Below are 22,517 nucleotides of genomic sequence, written 5' to 3' on the forward strand. Positions count from 1 at the left end.
CAATTACTTTTCTTTATAATGCAATAAAATCTGGCGAGCAGCTATTTAAACGATCAAACACTTCGTTTGTTTATTTGTGGCTTGAAGTTAGGCTCGCAGAAAATGCCGTTCATGGGTTAAATTTAGTAGGAATAACACAACCTGTAACGTAGGCTATAGTATACCCAATTTTAACCCCATAATCACATATGAAGAGTTGTAAGAGTCATATAAAAGCTGGCTAACATAAGCATTAATAGAAAAGTCAGCATTAAATCAGATTTTAAAAAAAGCAGACGATAATATTGGAACTTCTTGGAATCGATTGTTCTTTTTAATTTCACTAGCGTGCAATTTTAATATTTATACATAGTAATATTTTAAAGTACGCGCAGATGAAGTGTCAAGAAAATTAAAAACAAGATTCTAGAATAAATGAAAAAATATACATTTTATTTGCAAAGATATTAATAAGATAATATTGAAGAGGCACAGACATTAAAAACCAAGTTTACTTCGAACGGCTTAATTATTATCATTAAATGCTAGTGAAGTTTACTTCATTTAATGCTTATGTTAACCTTGAAAATAAGCATCTCAAAATAAGTATCACCGCATCATTCCCCTTTCTGGGAAAAAAATTAACAATGTATATAATGTTTGTATTTAGCTGGAATCTGCATATGTCTTTTAGATTTAGTTTTTACTGGAACTACAGGATCAGGCGACGAATCAAATCTCTTTTCACTTTGTCATGTCTCTTACTTTGGTGGCTCAATGTCTAATGAAGTGTCAGTTTGAACTTTCGTGGAAGAATTTCTTGAATCGTCCTTTAAGATATAGGCTGGATTGACTCTATTAATGCTGACCTTAACTTGTTTATCTTTCACCAAAATGTCGAATGCTTTGTCATTGTATTGAACAACATTGTGTGAACTAGTACACGGAGCTGTTAAGAAGAAATACGTGAGAGCTCGTCTTCTAATCTTGAAAGACAAACGTAGTCTTACAGGAATGGTTTAATGTTGATATTGGTTTTCGTAACAGTATATGTTGCTTCAGTTTAATTACCAAGTCTTTTCAGTAATATCTGGGTTTTTTTTCTGTGAAAAATTGACCTGATAATCGTATATTTTCAGCATAAACCATTTTAGCAGTTGAACATTTTAATTCGACCTTATTCGTAAACTCAATAAAGCTGATGGCACGAACATTGTCCAATCTCCAGAAGTAACACGCGTGATTGTTGTTTTTAAAGTATGATGCCATCGTTCTATCGCTCCTGCTCAGCAAACTTAATCGCCATTTTCTTTAAAATTGAGTAATAGCCGGAAAAATTTGTAAAAACACGTATTTCGATTCAGTAAATAAAACCTTCAGTAATTAAACCTATAAATATTTAAGATTAGCTGTATACGATTTCACTTTCCTTAAATAATTTTAATGTTTTTAAGTATTGCTTTAAAATTTAGAAAAAAAATTTAAGTCCTTTGGACAAAACTTTAGGACTATAAACGTTCTATCCACGCATGCGTGTATCCCACTTAATCCAAATAAAAACAGGTTATATTTTCATTAAAATCCGTACTATCAATGACCTTAAGGGGAAAAAAAACTAAGCTCTAGATAAAAAAGCTGATTATATCATTTTTACTAAACCTGAAGTTTCGCACTTTTCTTTTAAACAGTTTGTATGATTCAATAAAATTACGTAGAAAAGATTTGTTTTCAGAAATAGTAATTTAATCCAGTCTTCGTAATAGCCAATTTAAAAGAGTAATTTAAAAATGCTTCCCTTACCGGTAAATGTAGTAGTCCTGCTAAAGAATATTTGGCTGCACCTCGGCGTAATTGGCATAAAGCTACAAAATCTTCATCGCTTGTTTCTTTCTCTTTTAGAAGTCTGAAAAAATAGAGTCATTAAAAATGTAATTTATTTAAGCCTTAAAAAAAACTCATTTTCATAAGAATATCATGCAATATCAGGGTTTATTACAGATTTTTTGTAAAAGGTTCATTTTTATGATTTTGGGAAGATTCATGAAAACCGGTAACCTGTTCAGATTTTATTTGAACGATATTTTTCTTTTTTCGAATTTAGGAAAACTCTGCTCATAATTCGGGGTCAGGTTCTGTGTTCCAGGTTTTCGGGAATTTCTAAAAATAAGGTTGTGTTTTTGTGAGCGGAAAAAAAATACGAAAACCATTGTTTTCATGGAGTCTAAGTTTAAAATTACGAATTAAAGATGAAAAAGAAAAATAAAGATTTAGAGTGAAAAATATTCTGAAAAGTCCGTTCGTAAAATGAAAAATATTGCGAAGAATCCATTTTTAAAATGATAAATATTGCGAAGTACACGTTTTTAAAGTAAAAAATATTGCGAAGTGTCCGTTTTTAAAATGAAAAATATTGCGAAATGGTGGCATTTAAGATAAAATATTTTATGAAGGGTCCGTTTTATGATAAAGCAATTTGTGAAGAGTCTGTTCTGACGATGAAAGATTTTTCTTTCATAGAAGAAGAAAAGTTTCTTCTCTCTGAATAAACGTACCATTTTTTCCAACAGATAAGTACTCTTGATCATTAAAACATGAAGAAAAGGGTAGCCGTAATGTCGAAAATTTGGTCTCATTAATTTAGCCAGAAGAGCGGACCAAAGTTTAAGCTGGTTAATATTAATTTCACTTTTGGTATATTTCGCATTTGTTATATTTTATTATATAGCCGACCGGCCTGCGCAGAAGTAAAGGAACTGCCCTTGGATCAGAAAAATTCTGGGTTCGAATCCCGGGCAAGGCACAGATGCTCTTTCCTTCTCTGTACTATCTGTCCTTATTGTGGGAGCAACGTTGACCCACCTAATATGGTGCTCCTGAAAGAGTGGACAGCAAATCTGCCCTTCAGGTGCCTGTATGACCTAGGTAATTATCCAGGTGGGCATTGGAAAAAAAAAAATTTTTTTTATTATATTTGGTATACCCTCGATAACATTAGAAGAAAATTGATAATTTATTTCACACGATTTTTCAACTTATTAAGATAATTTCACGTAAAATAACTTTTTTAGGAATATTTTTTTTTATTTTAGTAAATAAATTTTATAATAATCTATGAAAATTCAATTATAAGATGTGCAATATTTCATATCATTTTAAGCTATGTAATTTTAAATGAGAAAATTTGAACGAGTTCAAAATTTGAACGAAATCAGTTGAATAGTTCTGGAGAAAGGGAAATTTAAACTGTTCAAGAGAATTTATTATTTATTTTATTATTTACTTTACTTATTTATTTATTTATTTTACTTTTGCTATTTAATACACTAAATTATTTTGTAATTCACAATGCCTCGTTTAATTAACCTTCTTTTATATTTTTTTACATTTTCTTAGATAGAAAGTATTTATATAAAAAAGTATATATTGTTATAAAGGATGCTCCTGACCGTCCTTAACACATATTTATAGCACCCTCATTAAACATTAACATAAAAAATGAATACAATTTCTGTTAAAAAATGCTCGGCGAGGAAAAAGCAAAAACGATATCGAAATATGACGAGATGACTAATCACTGTAGGGGAAGGCGAGTAGACAAAATATCAAAACCTGTTCGATTGCGGAGGTATTTAAAAGATAATTACGAGTAATAGAAATACCTACAAGTTTATATCGGTGAATTATTAATTTATAACCCACAATATGCATAGTTTTTGTTTTCATTTACGATAAAGATTCTAAAAATCTATATCAAGGGCAGTTATTCTGGAGTACCCAGTGAACTAATAGATATAGAATCAGTAATAGATATAGTACCATTGAATGAAATATTACTTTTATTTAATTACATTATACTTACTTACATTATACTATTATTTAATTACATTATACTCTAATTATACTTACGGAAGTGCAATATTTTCGTATAAATTTTGGTATTCTTCATACTTAGTCCATAGTAGTTTTGAAAAAATAGTTGCTGTAAAAAAAAAAAAAATATTTAGTTTAAAATGGAAGAAGTTATATTTCTTAAAAAAGTTATTTTTCTGTAATTTTTATTACAGTAATATAGTCCATAGTCCATATAGTCCACATTTAATTTCAAATTGATTATTCACGCTGTTAAAACTTTTTTTTAATATTGTTTCAGATTAACAATAATATTCAAAGTTCCAGAGTTATGGTTTTATCTGCAACTTAAGAAATTCAAAAGAATCGTCGAAAAAAAATTCGTTTATCTGAAGAAACTCAATTATAGTAATAACCATTAAAATGCTACATTTTGTTTCAATTTTCATTATATATTTTTTTAAACTCTCGTGTATAAGATAATAGATTAGAATCTTAAGATAGAAATTTCGACCGAGAAATTTCAATTAAAAAGAAATTTCGAATCTTGAGATACAACATTCGACCAAGAAATTTCTATGTTTCAATTCTTTACAATTCACAAGAAGCATAATTTATCGCGATATAATTGTCTATGGAAATTTATTTTCAATCAAAATTGCGTCCACTTTGCAACTAGCTAGAGCATGATAAATTTTGATTAGAGCTCTGTGCTGGATGACTATACGAGTTTAAAACGTTTCTTGAAGGCAACAAGTAGAATACTTCTCCAGAATTATCATTCACCGAAGTTTCCACTGTTTTTTGATTAATTAGAATGCTCATATTTCCACTAGAGCTCTGGGTATAGATGCAATACAAGTAACAATTATTTCCTAAACATTGAAAGTAAATATGTATCCTTTTGCTTTCGCCAATCAAAATTTCAGCCATTTTACAACACAAACTATTAGGCAGAAAACTAAAAGAAGAAGAATAAAAAAAAAATTTAAAATAAAATTAAAAAAAAATTAAAACTTTGTTTTTCAAACTGGCAAAAAATGGAGAAAGAATACTATTTTTATGATAAAAAAAATAATTAATGCATCACGCAATAATATTTAATTCTCAGTCAAATAGACTTAAAATTTAATATGTTTTAGTTCAATCTGATTGACCCCAAGTCCAAAGATGGATAGTTTCCGAGGCATAAAGCCTCAAAACTAAGAGATATAGGTAACGGTCAATGCGTGCTCTTGAAGCATTGGCTTAGGTGAATACGAATAAATAATTCTAACTACTCATTTAGTGGTGAACTTTCTCAGGTGCTATTAGCTTTTTTATTACTTTATCTAACTTTCAATATTTATTTAAAAGTTCATTATTAACTATTCTCTTTTCAATCTTCTTGGTTCCGATGTCTTGATGGAATTAGAGAATTACTATTTATGGTTTGCTTCCCGGAAACTATCAATTTTTTGACTTAGTGACAAGAGACTTATGATCAGAATATCTTGAATTATAACATAATCAATTTTGAGTCAGTTTGACAAAGAGTTAATTTCCATGAGATTTGCGCTTTAAATCAATATCGAAAATGATTCATATATTTTTCGAAAGCTAAGAGCATTTAGATGCGAAAATAAAACGGAATAATTTTTCTTATTTTTAATCCATTTAAAAAACGGAGTTCTTAAAATTGTTATTTTATTTTATCATTGAAAAATAAGCACTATCTTCTAACATAATTTTAATCTTGTGTCCAAAAAATCCATCCAGTTTAAAGGGATAAATATATGTAATATTCGTTTAGATGCGGAAAAAAATAGAATAATTTTTTCTCATTTTTAATCCATTTGAAAAACCTAGTTCATAAAACTTTTATTATATTTTATCATTGAGAAATAAACACTACCTTCAAATATAATTCAGATTACGTGTTCAAAGAATCCATTCAATTTAAAGGGATAAATATATTTAATATTCGTTTAGATGTGAAAAAAAAATAGAATCATATTTTCTCATTTTTCATCCATTTGAAAAACGGAATTCTTAAACTTTTTATTTTATTTTATCATTGAAAAATAAACACTACCTTCAAACATAATTCAAATTACGTGTTCAAAGAATCCATTCAATTTAAAGGGATAAATATTTGCAGTTAAAATAACGATAATAAAAAAAAAACATATCTTTGAAGAAATGTAAATAAATAAATAAAACAATTTCTTCCTACTCAAACTTACATATAAATAAAAGACGCTTGTAAAATTACTAAACAAACAGAGCAAACAAACAATTGATTGGACCTTCTCACAACACCCACAGAATTTACAAAAAAAAAGAGGAAATTACTTGGTGTAGATAACCCCATTCATTACCAAGAACTTGAATTTTTTTACCGAAGACATTTCAAAACTGCGTTAATCTGTAACCACCCAAAAACGAGAGATGTTACCCAACGTTGCACCTGATGACAAAGTAACAATGCAAGGATTTTGGGTGTCGGGCTTAAAATTCTTGACTAGATTGGAGGACGATGATGCTCCCGCCCACACTTTGATTGTAACTGTCCGTCTAGTGACACAGTTGGAGAACGGGCGTGGATGGAGTTAAGATTACCATAATGAAGATCATCAGCACTAAAAGGGTGGAATTGATGTGCTAAGTAACGAAACTCTTTATTTTGGGGCTGGATTTGTTTCGCAAAAGAAGAATGCAAAATGAGGATTTAAAAAAAAAAAATAAAACTTCGATTAGCGAGTTTCGTACGAATAAAGAGTACTGTGCGATGTTTATAGCGCTAGAACAGGATGCCAATGTAGGCGGAATTACTATTTTTAACTGACAAAGAGAATTTAAAAAGTATTGAAACGAAATATATGCTAATTTGCTGTGAATAAAATATTAATATTATATTTATTTTGATTTCTGTTATTGTGTGAAAAAATTTAGGTGACTCTTTCTGTTACTTTGTTGGTAAAAAAGGATATAACAATGTGGGAGTCGTTCGTAAAACTGTATTAAAAGGATACATTAAAGTTTATTAACCCTACAACTTGCAATACATGGGTATTCCTCTTACAAATGATACATTTTATATAATTTATAATAGTTTGATCATAATTAACTTATGGAAACATAGTATTCTGTAGTTTAATGTAGGGTTTTGACCAAATAAGATGTTAGTTAGTTGTAAGTTTTTGGGGGCAAAAACCAAAAAAGCTAGACCACCCCTAACAATAGCACGCCTATATTAGTCTATATTAAAAAAATATGTTTTAAATTTGATCAAAGTATCTATTCTTATTAAGATAAACAATGAAATAAAATAAATAAATAAAAAAAAGGGAGTGCTTAAAGCTGAGGTGACTAGGTTAGTGTAACAAAAAAAAAAAATAAATAAATAAATAAATATAAAAAAGTTTAACATCTAATAATTTTCATTGTCTTTTTTGTTTAAAGGTATACTAATTGTTATCATCAAGTCAACAAAACTGCATTTTTAATCATTTTTCGGACATCAGTAGGTATTTTATACCAAATAATCAATCTGTTTTTTGCTACTAAAGCTTATTTTTCCCTACAGATGTTTATTTTGTTGAGTAAATAATGAAATTAAAAAATATATATATAATGGACAATGAGAAATCATCATTGGACTCAAAAAACATTCATTCAAAATAATTTTAGCTTTGTTCAAATTGCAATTGCTTATTTCAATTACTTTTTTATGAAAACAAATAATAAATAAATAAATAAAATAGAATAAAATAAATATATTGATTTTAAATGATTGATTTTAAAATAAAATAAAATAAATAAAATGATTTTATTATCTTTTTAGTTTTATCAGAATAAACGTTTAAATCATTCTTACTTTGGTTCCATTTCTTTAGAAATGGATTTTTTCCCCTACCAAGTTTAATTGGAACGAAAATGCTAAAAATGAACAAGACACTCAGCGAAATGTTTCATTTTTGGATAATATTTTCGAGGAAAATTCGATTCATCTTTCAAATTACACAGTTCCCCGAAATACAAATATACGACGCAGCGAAATCGAAAAACAAATAATATGCATTTTAATGATCAGAAAAAAGTGATATCCAATTAATTTCACACTCGTGACCACCTCTCGAAGTTCAAGGTCAAAAAAACAAAATTTTGCTCGCCAAATCTCTCTTTCCATCTATCGCCTTGTTTGGCACTATTGTCCCGATTTGGCACTTTCATTAGGCATCCCTAATGCACTCTCCACAGAAATCAAAGTTGTGTCTAAACTAAAAGCTGACCGTCAGAAATAATTTCTTCCGCTCTCTAACATGACAAGCGGTGATCCGTAAAGGCCGGACGAATACCCTGAGGCCAATTTTTGTATATTCATCTAGTCCCTTATCCACTTTCCCCCGTCAAAATGCTCAAAAAGAAAAAAAATGAACAAGTGACTAACTGCCCTGTATGGAATGGACGTCATTATGTCAAAGAATTACTACGATATTACGCAGATGAACAAATAAAAGCGGAGTACAGTTGCGGTTAAAATGGAAAGAAAAAAAAGTACAATAGGGGGAGGGGGATATTTTAGATTCTCCATCTATTTTTTCCATCTTTTACCGTTGCCAATTACAGTTTATTTTATTCTTTTTTTATTGTTTGCGAAAAAAAAATGACGGAAAGAACATTTTATCATTTGCATTAGTCGAGGGGTAACATTCACCTTTTTAGTTAGTAATGATCGTCTGCGATATTTTTCCGGCTTTTGTGTTTAAGACAGGTTTTATTGGAAGGAAAAGAGCGATAGCCTCACGTAGCTGATCAAGACCACCTTATTTAGCTTCCATTCTAACAAAAATATATTTAAATAATTTGGCAATTATTACTCAATATGTAACAAAAAATTATCTTTCATTCATTTCTTCGAGATATAAATATACAATTCCCCTCCTCCCCCGTTCCAACTTTAAAAATCAACTTTTCAAACTTGGTACAATAAAGCCTAAAAATATTTAAAAAATAATTGGTTCGCCAAAACATGAATAAAAGTAAAAATATTGAAAAATAACGGGCTAGCAGAAGCATGAATAAAATAAAATAAACACATAAAGAGATAAACTTTAAAATAAAAGCAGACGATAAAATTAGAAGACCTTTTTAGAACAACAGAGTTGACGGATTATTTAGAGATTAGTTTTGTTTTCGAATATAAGTTCTCTTTTGACCTGTTACTGGATTTTCTAGTTGTTTTATAAGATTATGTATATTCTGTTACGGATTTTTCTAGATTGTTTTATAATATTTTATCTATCCCGTTACGGGTGAATTTTCATATATCCCGTTAGGGGCACTTTTTCTAGTTTGTTTTATAAGATGTAACTATCCCGTTGCGGGTACTTTAAATTTGTTACTGTATTTGTTGTGGTGTGAAATAAATGTTTTTTTTTAATAAAACAAAGAATTGTTTCTTAATATAGCTTGATACGTTACAGTACCCATAAAATAACAACTTAACAAATTTTCCCATTGATAATGATTTTAAGGCAGAAAATGATTTTATTTCCCCTTTGTTAACGCTTCGGAGAATTATATATAAACGTAATTTCCTAACTAACAAAATAAATAATTAATACTTATGAATATTTTTCTGTTTAATTTTATGTACTGAAATGCGTTCCATTAAACTAACCAAATTTATCAAATTTTAATTTTTTAATTATTTTTTAAAACTTGAACTTTGAAAAGGTTTTTAAACCATTACATTTTGAGTCTGGTAACTTAAGTTCGATAGAACACTTTTTAATGAATAAAATGAAACAAAATATGTACAAAAATATAATTATCTGCTTAATAAGTAAGGAAATTCCGTAAACATAATTTCCAAACACAGAGGAAATAGAATCACTTTACTATATGAAGAGAGCGTTTAAAAGTACTTTAGATCCATTTTCACCTAAAAAAAAAACCTCAGTATTATGAGTTCATCAATTACATAAGAAAATAGGATCTCACTTTAGCTTAAATTTGAATGCTTAATAAAATTATACTTTATACTTAAATAGCCAGTTCGCGGCATTATATTAAAAAAATTGAATCAAAGTGAACGATTATAAAATTTAAAAATATTTTCTGGAATTGATTTTTTTTCCTTCACTGTAAGCGATGTTTCTTGAGAGAAAAAAATAGGTGTTAGGTCCACACATTTATTTATCACATTACAAATCGAAGGCGAACTCTTTGCCAACTGTTTGTTCGACACCACAGAGACAGCAGATGATTTTTAAAGATAAGAAACCGGATTTAGTTTCTAATTAGTAGCATCAATGAGTGGCATACTCTATGACCTTTATCGCATTTAGAGGTCATGATACCTGTCGAATGTTTGCAGGTCGCTCTGAAAGAAAGATTCACTTTTTTATGTTGTTATTTACTCAGTATCACCTCTCATGTGGCGTTTTTTGTGTTTTTTTTTTTTTTTTCTTCTTCTTCTTTCTTTATGGTGAATGTTTTATCGATTTACATTTATCAATTATATATATTATTTTTTATATATTTGTAATATTTGAGAAGCATTTTAAAATTAATACGTATATTCTAAAATTCTGACATAATTTAAAAGCTTAGCTGAAGAAGATAGTTTTATACTTAAATTTTAATTATTTTTCAATCAAGTCATTAACTTATAGAATTTAAGATTGTAGTTTGTTAACAGCTTCATACTGTTGCTGTATTTGCTAAAGCTGATGCTTCTAATTTGGCTAATATGTTACAAGGAAACTTCTTCCGTTACATTCCTGTTGTTGTTCACTTATGCCCGTTCAGCCAGAGGTGTGCGATTGTTCTTGTTTTCCAGTGGCGCCATCTATGGCCAAGAATTCGACTTCTGCCACACCATACGTCACACTCGTTTATAGCACGGACCCATTCATACATCCATTCATTCATTCATCCACAGATTGTAATTTAGACCTCAATCAGAGAACGATTGATCTCCAATCCAGTACCCCCAGAGGTTATGGGAACATGGACGTGCATCAGTCACTCGAGGAGTCATCGGCCGGCGGGGTTCGAACCCACGAACTCTCGGATATGGGCCCAGCTCCCTACCGACCAGGCTATCCCTGCCCCGTTACATTCCTCTCTTATATTATTTTTTTTGCTGAAAAAAATGAAAGATTAATTTTATCTTCAATCTCATTTTATAAAATTAACATAGAACTTTGAAAGAAAATTAAAGAAGCGTCAATTGGCAATCGAGCTGAATATTTTTATAAACACTTTTTCACGTTAGGAAATAGCATATAAAATTTACTTTGTTGATAACGAAGTTTGTATCAAGTTAAAATTGATCAAAAATTAAAACTTCTGCTTTGAATACGTTGCCCAGTTGCATTTCATCCTGCAAACAAAGAGTCTGCAAAAAATTACTTATAAAAAAAATTTTTTTTTCTTTTTTAGTTTTTAATTATTTGATTTCATTTTTTAACCGGCGTTGAACAGTGTACCCGATTCTGTGCTTACGACTATCAATGTTCAACTCCGTACCCTTGTAATTTTGAACCCAAACCTGAAGACAAGGGAACTCCTGAATCAGGCATTGGGACGAACTAGCCCTGATGGAGAACTTTTTGTTGGAACTATCTTGTAAGTGACTAATCAGGTACTTGCCTTCTCAGTAGCTAACTAAATTTAACGGTTTTAGATACATCATGGAATCACTCGCGGTTCTTGAAAAATCTTCCACTAAAAAAGATTTCTTTCAAAATATATTCAAATAGATAAATCATTATTTTGTATATAGGGTAAACTAACCAGTGAAGAAACACTACCCAGTGAAGGAACATTTCATATATATTGATTAAAAATAAGAATTTGAAAGTTTTTCTTTAGATTGATGGGTAACAATAGCTTACTGCCAAACAATAGGAAGTCATGTAGCAATGTTTTGGATTACCTGGTCAAATAGACTTCTCTGGAAAAAATTTTGAATTTGTTATTATCTCTGCAACACCTAGTTTCGTTGAAAAAATTATAAGGTGAGTGTTTGTATTTATATGTTTGAAGAGGAATTAATTGCATGTAATAGTTTTATTTTTCTCAACGTGAAAAAGAGAATTCAAAATACAGTTATTGAAGTTACGTTTTTTTTTTTTTTTAAGCATCATAGCATAATAAAGTACTGAGATAAGGGGGTGTTTATTCACTGGATCACCAAACGATGAAAAACCAGTGAAAGAACAAGTGTTCCTTTTCTGGGCTTTCTTCTAAGTTAATGAAAATAAAAGATAAACTTTGATTTTCTTGTACCTATAGTGATGTTCAGCATCAAAAGTATGTTAAAAATACGAAAAACAACATCTAACCAGTGAGGGAACAGGCATGTTCCTTTACTGGGCATAGATTTCCCAGTGAATGAACAGTGTGTGCTAATATGTTGACACTTTAATTTTCAATTCATGATTACAACAAAAAGTTAACATTTTCTAAGTATTTATATGCTATAATTTCAAGAATAGGCTTGTTTTTAAATATTTGTATGACTTATAAATTCATAAAGAACATTAAAAAATAACCAAAATTAAGTGTTCCTTCACTGGGAAATTTTGTGTTCCTTCACTTGGTCTTCTTACTACTTGTTATTTGAACCTCTAAAACTTTAAAACAATATTCAGTAAGTTCTCTACAATTTTTTTTTTTACATAATTTGCAATTAGTAACAAATATGTTGACACTGTCATTTAACTAAAATTACGAATTTTGAAATTAATATGATTTTTTAAAAGGCAAGCGAAGCTTAAGTGTTCCTTCACTGGATAGTTTACCCTAATTACAAACTGAAAGTAAGTAGCAATAAAAATGGATATAACTGTTTGCAAACGTAATAAATGCTTAAATGCGGCTGTGTTGTTTAAAATAAAGTTTCGACTCAGAATATTTTTAATTTAAGATATTTTATCATTATTTTTTTGCGTTTTGAAGAAAGGAGTTCAAAACTTGGCAACTTAAAAGTGGTTGTCCAAAAATAACAGCATGTGTAAATTTAGTGTCAGAAAAAGGAATTGAAATAAATTTTTCTGAAAGCTTTTCAAATCAAATCAGAGACTCAGCTTTTGCATTTTGTGACAGAAAGGCTTTCCTTAAGCGAATGCCTGTCTATTTGCATTCTGTGGTAAAAACCACAAAATAGTTCAGTATTCATGATGTTAGTGAAAACCTTCTAGAGAAGGTATTGCGACTGTACTTTTTTCTCTCTCACTCACTCTTTCTCTTTCTCTCCGTTATTATATTTTAGTCGTAATATTTTTCATTTTCATTTAAATTAGAAGATAAATGGTTGCTCTTTAAATTTATTATAAAGCTATTCGATTTTGATTCATCATAAATTTTGTTTATCAGTAATACTTATGCAGCAAAGATAAAAATATTATTTCGAATTTGCAAACATAACTTTCAATTTCTAATTCTAATTTATAAATAGTCTGTTTATAATTTCAACTTTTGTTAGTTACAGCATAAAAAGACAATTTTTAGTGATGAAAAAAAAAGATGTCTAATCAAAAAATTGTAATTGCTCTATAATCGGGTTTGTTTTATAAGCAGTAATAGTCAGAGGAAATTGGGAGTAATAGTAGTCTGTTCATAATTTCAAACTTTTGTTAGTCACAGCATAAAAAGACAATTTTTAGTCATGGAAAAAAATATATAATCAAAAAACTGCAATTTCTCTATAATCAGGTTTGTTTTATAGGTATTGTCATTAAGAATTAATTCTCCATGTATATCAAATCATTTAAGTCTCAATTACATCATTTTTTATTTCTTGAGACTAATAATTAATTTTGTGATATAAATTCCAGGAAGTTTATACCTTTGTACTAATCAGTGTAAGATGATACACATTTGTACTAATAAATAAGATGGCACTCAAAAATAGCGATACAATTCAGTAAATAAAAAATTACAAAAGAATCCCCCACATATGCAAATTAAACGCAACTATCAACTTAGCGACTTATACTTTTGAGTTCTCTACGATTTTGAGTGAGTACAACGAGTATTGAAATGAATTTGCTACAATAGTTGGTACAAAATCTAAAGGCGCATAAAAAATAGAAAAAAGTTTCACATTTTATTAACCTTGGCTCATTCAGCTACATGCTTCCATTTCTTAAATATAGAGTGTTCCATTAATTTCGAAACAACTGGAGATTAAAAATAAAAATAAACCATGTAGTAATAGTGAAGATAGTTTTATAAATAATTTTCAAAATTGGCTATTTAGTTGTGAAAATTGCTGCACGTTGTATAGAGCTGCAACAGAAGCAAAATTTGTAATTGATAGCGCTGTGCAGGGCTACAAAAATTAACTCAAGATGATACTGCGGGCGTAATGTCCCTCTTCAAAACTTTTGCCAGACGTACTGTGTTTTCTTTTATTTAAGTTTAGAGCCCCGTGTAACGTATTTAATTCCATTTGTTAGTAGCTTATTTAACTAAGTTCGAAAACTTAAATTATTAATTATTAACGTAAATTGTTATTTAATTATTAATTTTACTAATTAATTATTAATTACATTGTTAATTAATTGCTAAGTAAATTATTAACTATTAATATTAAAAAATCAATAAACTATCTATCTTTTTTAATTTTGGAATCGGGTACTCTTTCACCGGATTGAACAGGCTGTGTAGAAATAAAAGGAATTAATATTAATAATACAAAATAATTACATTAATGACATTGTCAATTAATTGTTAGGTAAATTATTAATATTAAAATATCAATAAACTATCTATCTTTTTTTTTTTATTATTCCCAGGTATTTGATAATTGTTAAATTTTGGAATCGGGTACTCTTTCGCCGGATTGAACACGCTGTATAGAAATAAAACGAATTAATATTAATAATACAAAATAATTACATTAATGACATTGTCAATTAATTGTTAGGTAAACTATTAATTACTAATATTAAAATATCAATAAACTATCTATCTTTTTTTTATTATTCCCAGGTATTTGATAGCTGTTAAATTTTGGAATCGGGTACTCTTTCGCCGGATTGAACACGCTGTATAGAAAATAAAACGAATTAATATTAATAACAATAACAATAATTATTATTTTTATTAAATGATCAATTAAATGAATGCTACTAATTTAACAACCCGAAATCTAGATAAAAAATTTTTTTTGTCTGCACGAAATGTTATTTTTGGTGAAAACGGTCTATTAACGGTAACTATTAGCTATAAGATGATGCTACAACCGCGAAGAGATCTTCCCTATTGCGAAATATTAAAAAAAAAAGAAAAAAAACCCCAATAAAACCATATTTAATAGCCACATTCTCGGAAATAAGTGCGGAAAATAACTTGCGTAAATTAGCCAGCTTTTTTTTTATTATTTTACTTTCCCAAAACAATGCTTATTTAACTGTTGCTTTAAAAACGCAGGGCGTGATTCCTCATCTGTGACCTTTGAAATACTCAAGAGACAGTTAGTTTAATTTGGCGATATTTTTTTGAAACGTCTTATAATACCCTTTAAATGCTCTTATGTCCTTGTAAGATGATCTATCGTAATGCATGTTAGAATAAAAGAAATATTAAAGAAATAAAAAAAAAAACTTATTAATGTTTCGGAAAAGGAAGGAAATTTCCGTTGCATTGAATGAGGAATTAAATAGAAAATGTGTAGTAAATTATATTGAAAGCAGTTATTGCTTTGAATTCACTGCTTTCAGCGCACGTGAAATAAGCATTTACATTTACTCCTTAACATGGAATTTAAATAGCGCAATTAAATTAAGGAAGAATAGAGAACGGCTTTCTGGTAATAAAAGAGAAATAAATAAATAAAAATTATTTTGTAAGATTTTTCATTGAATTGAACTACCCTTTCGTTTCTTTTCGTGGATGAGTTCTTTGCATTTATTCCGTTCTTTTTTATTTATTCCGTTTTTTCAGTTTCATTTTCGTTACATACGGTTTTAGTCATATCATAAGCAAAGAAGGAAGGTTTTTTAATGTATCGTGATCATATTATTCGATTTTTGCTCAATAGTTATTTATTTAAAATTTCAATGGCTCTTCCGTTTTATACGCAAGATGAATAACTAATAACTGGAGTTATTCAATAGCAGTAAATCGAGTTTTTAGATTTCGTGAATTGCTTTTGAAAAGCTCACTTCCGCGTTATTTAATTTGTTTGGCTAAGTATTATTTGACATTCTTTTAAAGCGTTAAATATTTTTTTAACTGTCTATTGAAATTTTAAAAATATTTAAAAAGGCATTTTCCTAACACTGTTATTTTCAAAAATCATTTATACATTCAAAGAAATAAATTATATATAAAATATTTATTTATGTATTTTATTATATTTTTCTAATAATGTTAGTCCAACAACAAAATTAGTAAAAAGTAAAACAGTTTTTCGCAAAAAGATTGGAAATCTTGGAAATGCTAATATTTTCCATGTCAAGTTAAAATTTTTATACTTTTAATGCTTATTTAATATATTTATTTAAATGAAATTGTAATGAAATTTGTAATTCAATATTAATACATTTATTAAATATTATTTTGGGAAATATGCATTAAAATTTAAATTTTAATACACATTTCCCAAAAATTAAGAATTATATCCTAATTTTTAAAAAAATAAAAATTTTCTACCATAATAATTTACTTTTACTATGTTTTTTTATGAGGTAAAATTCACTTCTAAAACTGTTCTAAAAAAATCTGAGTATTTTGAAAGAAATAGATACACGTTTAGAATAATGAATCATGTATTTTTCTATTTTTTTTTAAACTTTATTTTATTACCGCCGTTGAACAGCCGAATCCTGAATATACGAATCAGGACTACTCAACTCCGCAGCCCTGTGATATTGAACCCAATGGCAGAAGACAAGGGAACTCCTGGATCAAGCTTTCGGAAAAACTAGCCTTCATGGCTGATTTTTAGATGGAACTAACCCGCATTTGCGCTACATGGAGAGGAAATCCACGATTAGCCCTGAGCCACCATGACTCTATTTCATTGGTTCATAAAAGGTAAACATGTTTTTCTCAAAAGCATATTACAAATTTGCCAATGTACTATAGTATGAGCCGCGATGGCTCAGGGGATAGAGCGTTCTCCTTCAAATGAGATGAACCGGGTTCGAATCAATAAAATTAAAAAATAATCGAATTTTTTTTAAGAAAATTTTTCTGAAATTTTTACAGTGCACTCTAAAAAAATTTAAGATCAACTTTAAAAGTACTTTGGGCGTCGTACATTTTACAGTAAAATTTTCAGAACAAAGAATCTGATATCCTGTGATTTTTACAGTAGTACAATGGGTGCGTAATTTTCGTGCCGTAGTGGCTCAGGGGTTAGAGCGTTCGCCTTCCAATGAGGTGAACCGCGTTCGAATCCCAGCGATGGCTGGTCGATACGAATCCGGATTCCGGCTTGCACCGATCACAGTACCGCCGTGAAATATCCTCAGTGGTAGACGGATCATGGGTTAGAGACCCCCTGCCGTCAGGCTAACCGAGGGAGGTTCTCGTGGTCTTCTCCATGTAACGCAAATGCGGGTTAGTTCCTTCGAAAAGTCCTCAACGAAGACAAATTTCTCCCACTACCTGATAAAGGAATTCCCTTGTCTTCAGGATTGGGTTCAAAATTAAAAGGCTACGTAGTTGAACATTAGTAGTCGTAAACCCAAAAATTGGGTTGGCTGTTCAACGACAGTTATAAAATAAAATAAAATATAAAATGTACTGTTATATGGATTATTGCTAATACGGCATATGAGCATTTATTTATATTACTTTCTGTACAGAAATTGAAAAAGAGGTAGAAATTTTTTTTATGACAATGTGTCTGCAATTTACATAATCTTCATTAGCATTCAGTATTAAAGAGGAGAAAAATTAAGATTCTTACCGACTTTGGTTTCGTACGTTTCCCATTCCTCTACAGCTACATTTAACTGAAAAGAAAGAAGAAGAAAAATTATTGTTAAGAAATCGAACAGCAAAATTGAATTTAAACTGAAAATAAAGTTTAATGTCTCAAGGCAGCTCCAAACTCAAGATAAATAACTGTATTTTTCGAAGTTCTTTCATTAATTTAAAATTTAGCTGATTTAGCAAAATTTTTCCATTTCGATGAAATTTATCGAATTTTTTGAATTATTCCAATCTTTGGCATTTTTAGGCATTCCTTCAATGCATGGTTGGGCAAATTTTTCAAATATCATAAAATGAGACCACAACACAAACTGTTCACAAAACTGTTGCTTTTTTTTAGTGACATTTTTTGTTGATTTCCTATTAACAAAAAAGACCTTGGACAGAGATGTACAAAATTCAATATGAAATTCATCCAAACTCCCAACAGTGATAAAATATTATTCACCAAATTCAGTTATTAGCATATTATTTACTACACACATTATATGTTCACTAAACATAGCATACCATCCACTAATCACTATCATTTAAAATTCACTACACACAGCATATTATACACTAAGCAATAAAATTCACTATGCGCAGCATATTATTTACTAAACAGTATTAGATCAATGTGGTGATTGTTGTTGGAAATTCAGAATTGTTATTATTATTTTTTCTTTATCCTATCGGACTTATTCAATTTTATTTTCTTCTTTATTAGTTCCAAAAATTTATGTCCCGCTGTGGACTGACGATAAAGACACGGTTACCAGTAGAACACCGAAGTCAAGTAACACTTACTGCTGTCAATCAGCCGGTGGGTGATCACTTTAATCAGCCTGCGTAGGGACAGAAGGTGCGCGGTATCGGTCTTCGTCAAACTGATCTACCTCAAGGTACTCGAGTTCGCGCGCAGGTCACCCGGCTACAAAAGCAGGAAAGACATCTCCTCTGCAGAGTATTGGCAATTGCGATGGCATGTCTTCGGATCATCCTCCGGGATGTTTCCCAGACCGTCGCCAATAGCCCATTGTGCAGCTCTAGTGCGACGTAAATCAAGTACCTACCAAAAATTCATGCGTAATTACAGTTTACTGCAAACACTGAACCCATTGCGCAAACAGAACTTTAGCAAAATGGTGACATTCTGATGCTATGAAAGATGTCCTGATGCAGTAAGATTACTTACAGTTAAAAGACAGAGTTTTTTTGCTTTGTTTTTTAGACGTTTTTCTCACCCGAATGAAACTGTCGAAGTGGTGGAGAGGAGGAGGGAAAGTTCTAAATACGTTTTTAATCCTTTTTATTCGATTTTCACAAGTAAACTGATACTGAATGTTTACTCTATTTGACAGTATCTTCCCATGCATGTAAAATGTAAAACCGCTACTCAATCCCAATTTGAGATGTAAAAGCTTGTGGTAGTTTAAATTCTTTATTAATTTTTTGTCGCAAAATTATGCCAATACAATTTTGAAGGTAATTAAATATGGCTGCTTGTTTTTAGTTTTTTGATAAGTAACCTTGTTTTTAAGCAATTAACGTTAAAAGAAATTTTTAGTATCATCCAAATCGGTTTTCATATCAGTTTAAAATGTAATAAAATTAGATTTTAAAAAATCTAAAAATTAAGAAGCTTGTAGTTTTCAATTACTTACTCAATACCACTAAACGAATTATTTTAAAATTTGGAGGAAAAATGAATAAAAGTTCTAAAAGTTATGGAGAGCTATTTTTCCTAACTTAATAAATCTTTTTTGAAAAGTATTATGCGGTCTAATATTACTAAATAATCAAAAGTTTGTTAAACGCAAAAAAATATCAAGAAAGTGTGAATTAAAAATTTAACCTGAAATCCAAAATGGCTAGGGTTAAATAAATATTGTTGACATATCAGTGAATTTAGGAAAATAAAATATTAAAAATATATAGAATCATTAGGAAGGTATTTCGAAGTATTTTTACCCCACTGAAGAATGTTCTTAGTAAAATCAGATAAGATGAGTAAGATCATGTTTATTTTGTTATGTTTGTATGTCATCTGTATTTAATTCTAAAGAAATGAAAATGACTTGAATTTGTTACAATTTCCACTTACTATCGATAGAAAATATTTAATAACTGATAACGATACAACTATCAAGATAATGTATTTATAATTATGAACCATCGATAAATAAATTCTATTAGTATTATAACAGAGCAACTGTAGAAATTACTGCAATTCTCTTTTAAAATTAAATTAAAAAGCTGTTCCTTTCGTAAACTAAATGGTATAATATTTCTTTAAATTGAAAAATACGCTTGAGTTTTGATTTCGATGCAGCGTAACACGGGCGTTTTCCCGGGTTCGAATGCAAATTTAAGAGCCAAATCGCAGGCAAGGTCAAGGGTTTACAAAAAGGCCCACCTCTATAGAATAATAACACGTGTAAGGGCGGCTTTCTGCTACGTTTTAATAAGTCATTTTCATCTCTAAAAGGGCGTTGAAATATTTTATGAAGGTCGCATTATGAGACAGTAGTCAGGGAGCAAAAATATTTTTGAAAGAAAGGGTGAATAAGTAAGAGAAGAGGTAGCTAAAGAATGTTGTAGTGCTGCCATCTATCAAAAACGAGTTGTACTTATTTTGAACCTACGCAAACTACGACAACAACGTCATTTCATAGCATATATATTCGCTTTCTTAATTCTTTTGAACGATATTCACAACTGACTATTATAATGACACCAATTTAGAACACTCATATTGATGTTACTTTTTGTAAAGAACTATAACTTCTAATTTACTAGTTGGTACCAGCGTTGGATGGTGCTTTTCCTTAATGGACGGTGCTCACTTTTTGGATGGTGCTCACTGATTCTTCTATTACGTTTCAAGAATTAAGACCAAATCAGCGCAATTTGCAAATTAAAGAGCTTATCGCCAAGAAGTTTAGAAATTTAAAAAAGGAAAAAAGCACCTTCACATTTTTAATCAAAGAACTTTTTGATGCATTTTAACGGGGCGAGAGTTCGTGACTTATTGTAAATTTTTAAAGCAATTTTCATGCCATTAATTATATTTTATTTCATAATCGGTGCTAAACATCAGACCCAATTTTGAGTTTATGACTATCAATGTTCATAAGCCTTGTAATTTTAAATCCAACATAGAAGACAAGAGAACTCCTGGATCAAGCAGTGGGACAAATAAAGACTTTTTAATAGATCTAACCAGCATTTGCACTACATGAAGAGGAGAATCACGGAAACCTCCTACGGTTAGTCCGATGGCAAGGGGATCCTAACCCATGATCCGTCTGCCATTGAAGAAATTTTTGGTCAGTCAGAAATGTGACCGGCATAAGCCGGGAGCGGGATTCGTCTCAACCAGAAACCGCTGGGATTTAGACCTAGGTCACCTCATTGGGAGGCGAATGCTCTATCCCCTGAGCCACCATGGCTCCATATCTTCAATTACAATTAAAAATTTTCATTTCATATCATTTACCCTGATTACTATTCGAATATATATAAATGAACTCTAATATCTAGTATGTCAGGCACGTGATTAGGGGATGAATGTGATGATGCTAACAGCCCAGTCACTACCAGGCACATCTCCATAATATAAACGGTATAAGAATATAATTGGTCACATAATGAGAATAAAAGAATTAATTGGTTATATTTACTTGTCATTACATAGGTTTAATGATTTTTTTCATCAAATCATAAAGTAACCACTTCACAGTGTTTCTTTTTGTGGAATTTTGTATTCTTATTTTTTAAAGAAAAATAATGTTGAAAAACAATAATGAAAAACACATGAAAAAAAGCCCCTTTAAGCACTTTTTAAAAACGCTACGCACCTTGTATATACATAATAATAATAATAATAATAATAATTAAAATAATAATAATAATAATAATAATAAAAATATCTAATTGATTAATTTATACCAAATTTTATTTGAGAAAACAATAGTGCGTGGAGTTCCTCCGCGCGGAAGAAGTGAAACTTCGTATGTGGAAATGAAAATAGGAAGGGGTAGAAATTGATTTTTAGTGAAATCATATTGTTTCTTTAAGACTAACTTTATTAACATTGCTTACAATTCACAATTGATCGCATCTTTTAATTATCATTTTCGAGTGGAGAAATATCCAAATCTATAACATTTACTAATGATGATAAGATAACTAAGATGGATTATGATAACTAAAGTAAGATACGAAATGTTTGAGTTCTATTTTTTCAATATTTCTTGCAAAAACTGCATCAATGGTAGTTCCCCCTTTGGTTGTTGGATCCTTCCCACCATTTATCATTTCCAATCCAAATTTGTCTTTAAGGAAGGTTAATAATGTTTCAGCTTCAGGTAACGAGAAATTCACATTAAGATCTCCTGCAAGGATCACAGGCCGCTCGTTGCGATGATAGCGTTAAACGTTTAACGCAACCTTGTTGGAAGTCGCATTAGAAGTTTCACTTCAATAATAATAATAATGACTGAATTTTGGACATTTACCAAAACGATGTGGTGAATGTTGACATTTACCGCAAAAAAATTTGCAACAAATATAATAAACTAAACTGATTTCATTCAATATTCAATGTAGAATGCTGATACTTTTCGCTGAATATGCGAATGAAGATTGGTTGACTCTCGGCCAATCAGAAAAGAAGAAATGTGAATGTCGTCCTTCACCCAGAGCAAGTTGACATTTTCCGAATATTAGATTTTCACATTAATTTCGATTAAAAAAAA

The 22,517-nt window shown here is 29.8% G+C and overlaps 1 protein-coding gene across 2 annotated transcripts in view; it reads right to left on the reverse strand.

Annotated features, from left to right (window-relative positions):
- The window catches only part of LOC107440570 (uncharacterized), a 471,595-nt gene that overhangs the window by 304,808 nt on the left and 144,270 nt on the right, over positions 1–22,517 (reverse strand). For both annotated transcript variants that reach the window (XM_087153352.1, XM_087153353.1), the window contains exons 5-7: positions 17,750–17,795; positions 3,886–3,958; positions 1,780–1,882 (exon numbers count right to left, since the gene is read on the reverse strand). In XM_087153352.1, the coding sequence (XP_087009478.1) occupies positions 1,780–1,882; positions 3,886–3,958; positions 17,750–17,795 (222 nt within the window). The remainder of the gene's footprint in view (positions 1–1,779; positions 1,883–3,885; positions 3,959–17,749; positions 17,796–22,517) is intronic.

The sequence above is a fragment of the Parasteatoda tepidariorum genome, chromosome 10 (genome assembly GCF_982258835.1).
Source record: "Parasteatoda tepidariorum strain Cologne lab strain chromosome 10, Ptep-v5.0, whole genome shotgun sequence".
NCBI lineage: Eukaryota > Metazoa > Arthropoda > Arachnida > Araneae > Theridiidae > Parasteatoda > Parasteatoda tepidariorum.